Source organism: Rhagoletis pomonella, unplaced genomic scaffold (assembly GCF_013731165.1).
Source record: "Rhagoletis pomonella isolate Grant_MI unplaced genomic scaffold, Rhpom_1.0 Rhpom_scaffold_00093, whole genome shotgun sequence".
Taxonomy (NCBI): domain Eukaryota; kingdom Metazoa; phylum Arthropoda; class Insecta; order Diptera; family Tephritidae; genus Rhagoletis; species Rhagoletis pomonella.
Genome location: NW_023458647.1, coordinates 3,566 through 7,215, shown reverse-complemented (window position 1 = coordinate 7,215; position 3,650 = coordinate 3,566). Strand labels below are relative to the sequence as shown.

Below are 3,650 nucleotides of genomic sequence, written 5' to 3'. Positions count from 1 at the left end.
CAACAAACATACTCGAAGGTCCTTGAAGAATACCTCACATTAGGTCACATGGAACCCACATCGTCCCGAGAAATAATACGTGAAGGCAAATATTTTTCATTCTACCTACCCCACCACGCAGTAATAAAGCCACATAGTAAAACTACCAAGGTGCGAGTAGTTTTCAACGCGTCGAAACTTTCGCATTCAGGTATCTCTCTTAATGACATCCTCCACACAGGTCCAATACTCCAAAATGATCTTATGCTCGTTCTACTCAAATGGCGTTTGTACAAATACGTTTTCAATGGCGACATTGAGAAAATGTACCGCCAGATATACATTCACCCAGAGGATCAAGAATTCCAAAGGATACTTTTCCGCAGAACCCCTCAAAGTTCGGTACAAGATTTTAAATTAAAAACTGTTACCTTTGGTGTCAATTGCGCGCCATACCTCGCGATAAGAACGCTTCACCAACTAGCTAAAGACTCAAGCATCAAATACCCAAAAGCCACAGAAATACTGTTAAATGAAATATACGTTGACGATATACTCTCTGGGGGTCACGACCTCGACTCAGCACTTACGTCAATGACCCAGGTAACTGATGCGTTAAAATCAGCAGGTTTTCCATTAAAAAAAATGACTGCGAACCACAAATATCTACTCAAAAATATACCTAAACCAGACCTCTTAGAAACAAACTTTCTTGAATTCCATGATTCCAGTTCAACAAAAACTCTCGGCGTAACATGGAATGCACGCAACGATGAATTCTCATACTCTATTGACCCCCTGCCAGACTCCACAGCAGCCACTAAAAGACAGATTTTGTCCTCCGTGGCGAAACTTTTCGACCCGGCAGGGTGGCTATCGCCAATGATGATCCAGGCGAAAATCTTACTCCAACAACTCTGGATGGAAGGTACCGATTGGGACGAGAACGTCAAACCCGGAGCGCTTCGCAAGTGGACTTCATTTCGAGAAAACCTCATAGCCATCAGCGAAATACGGATACCGCGATGGGTTCAGTTTTCCCCTAATAAAACCATTCAGCTCCATGGATTCTCAGACGCATCCGAAAAAGCATTCTGCGCATGCGTTTATCTCCGAGTGGAACACTGTGAAAACTCGGCATCATCTCATTTGCTCGTAGCAAAAAGTAAAGTCGCACCCCTCCAAACAGTGAGTCTGCCTCGCTTGGAACTGTGTGGAGCGGTCCTTCTCTCCAAACTTGTGAAGCATATTCGATCCCAACTTAATCTGCCGACCCATGAGCTCATACTCTGGTCAGACTCCTCTATCGTGCTGGCCTGGCTAGAAAAACCACCATGGACATGGAAGACATATGTGGCGAACCGAACTTCCCTCATCTTGCAGAATGTCAATAACGCCACATGGAGACACGTATCGAGCTTAGACAATCCCGCAGATTTAGGCACTCGAGGATGCAGGCCACAAGATCTAGCGTCATGTTCCCTATGGTGGAATGGCCCTCAGTGGCTCACCAAACCCTCAGCGAGCTGGCCAAAGAATGCGCCTCAAACGCTCTTTCCCCCTGAACAAAAATCTGTGGAATCTTATCACACAATAGAGAACGAAGACCCTCTCACTCGATTTTCGTCATTTCCTCGCGCCCTTAGGGTAATCGCTTACGTGTATCGGTTCATCCGCAGCGCACGAAAGGAACCAATACCCACGACGCACACACTCACCCAGGACGAAATCAGTTACGTCAAAACCCGGCTCATCATATGCGCCCAACACAATCATTACGCAGAGGCGGTCGCACAACTGGAAGCCGCGAAACCGGTAAATAAAAAAAGCTCGCTGCTATCGTTGAACCCCATGCTAGATAAAAGTGGCGTAATGCGTGTAAACGGCCGCCTTAAGCACGCCGTTCTCACCTACAATGAACGACACCCCATCATAATACCCGAAAACTCCAAGTTCTTTTCTCTCTTCATAGATTTTCTCCACACAACTCTACTCCACGCGGGAAAACAGCTCATGGTCCGGATGGTACAACAAGAGTATTACGTCCCAAGACTTAAGCAGAAAGTTAAAAAATGCATTTTCCACTGCAAGGTGTGCACCATACACAAGCGAGAAATGCGATCGCAGATAATGGCGGCCTTGCCTCCAGCACGAGCAACCTACTCGCTACCATTTCACACCACGGGAATAGACTTCGCGGGCCCATTCCTGGTGAAAACTTCTTTACTGCGTCGCGCCTCACACACAAAAGCATATGTATGCGTGTTTGTCTGCTTCTCCACCAAAGCCATACATCTAGAACTCTGCTCAGACCTGACAATAGAAGCCTTCAAGGCCTGCTTTGCCAGATTCGTTGGTCGACGTGGTCTCCCCCATAAAATCATGTCGGACAACGGGAAAACTTTCGTAGGCGCTCAAAGGTCAATCCACCGAGAACTTTCCACTTTTCTTAAGGAAGCCGCCTCAGATATCGCTGAAAAATATATCGTTCATGGCCTCTCCTGGCAATTTATACCACCATACGCTCCTCATATGGGAGGCCTGTGGGAAGCAGCGGTTAAAAGTTTTAAGACGCACTTCAACAAAGTCGCGGGGAATCACAAATTCACGTTTGAAGAATTCACCACACTGCTCATACGAATCGAAGCGGTACTCAATTCCAGACCGCTGTCGCCTTTGTCTCAAGATCCTAGCGATTTACAGCCTCTTACTCCCGGTCACTTCTTAAGAGGAGCACCACTTGCCTCTCTGCCAGAACCTAACGCAGAAAACCTGTCTCTTCCAAACAAGTGGCAGAAGCTCAAGGTACTTCACCATCAATTCAGCACCCGATGGAAAACTGAATATTTGCAAGAGCTACACAAACGGCATAAGTGGAAAGGCAAAGAACCCAATATCGCAGTGGAAGACCTCGTCGTCATCAAAGAAGACAACCTCCCACCAAATGATTGGCGCCTCGGACGTATTGTTAAGCTCTATCCCGGTCCCGACCAAAACGTTCGCGTGGCTGACATCCGTACCCAAAAGGGAATTATAACACGCAACATCGCAAAATTATGCTTGTTACCACCTCCACCCAGCACAATGGATGCTTAACGCATCAAACTTTATTCAAAATTCTCTTTTCTTTATACCTCAATATACAGACTCTGTGGTTAACCACAGAACATTTTCACTCCCATTCCCTCCGTATTTACGCAAAAAAAAACTAATGTTTGGTTTCAAATTTAATTTCTTCATAGGACAAGTGAAGCATCCATGGAGCTCAGCAAATGTCGCCTTTGTTGCCGCCCCCATTCATTGCGCTACTGTAAAGCTTTTCTCGCCATGACGCCGGCTGAAAGGCATGAGTCAGCCCGGTGCCTGTGACTCTCCAGCCAGCTGTCATCAGTGTGGTAGGGCGCACCACACGCTGCTACATCGAACGCTGGCGAAGTCGTCAACGATCCGACGTAGGGAGAGGACTCGCTATGCTAGCCGTCGGACAATCCGGCGTACTCGAGGTCTGCAAAGTCCCACCGCTGCCCGGAGTCGTAAAATGCGTGAGCTGCTCAATAAAGCGCAAGACATCATCAACCAGCTGAAGGAGCTAGTATCCGCTTCTACGCGGCCGGCCGGGCGTGATGTCGAAGACATGGATGATGATGAATAATTAGCTAACCTTTATCTTA

At 47.2% G+C, this 3,650-nt stretch overlaps 1 protein-coding gene across 1 annotated transcript; it reads left to right on the top strand.

Annotated features, from left to right (window-relative positions):
- The first annotated feature begins 1,443 nt into the window (after positions 1-1,443).
- LOC118749950 lies at positions 1,444-3,640 on the top strand. Its single transcript, XM_036484706.1, has 2 exons — positions 1,444-1,794; positions 1,952-3,640. The coding sequence occupies exons 1-2, from the start codon at positions 1,737-1,739 to the stop codon at positions 3,073-3,075; spliced, it is 1,182 nt and encodes a 393-aa protein (XP_036340599.1). The 5' UTR covers positions 1,444-1,736; the 3' UTR covers positions 3,076-3,640.
- The last annotated feature ends 10 nt before the right edge of the window (positions 3,641-3,650 follow it).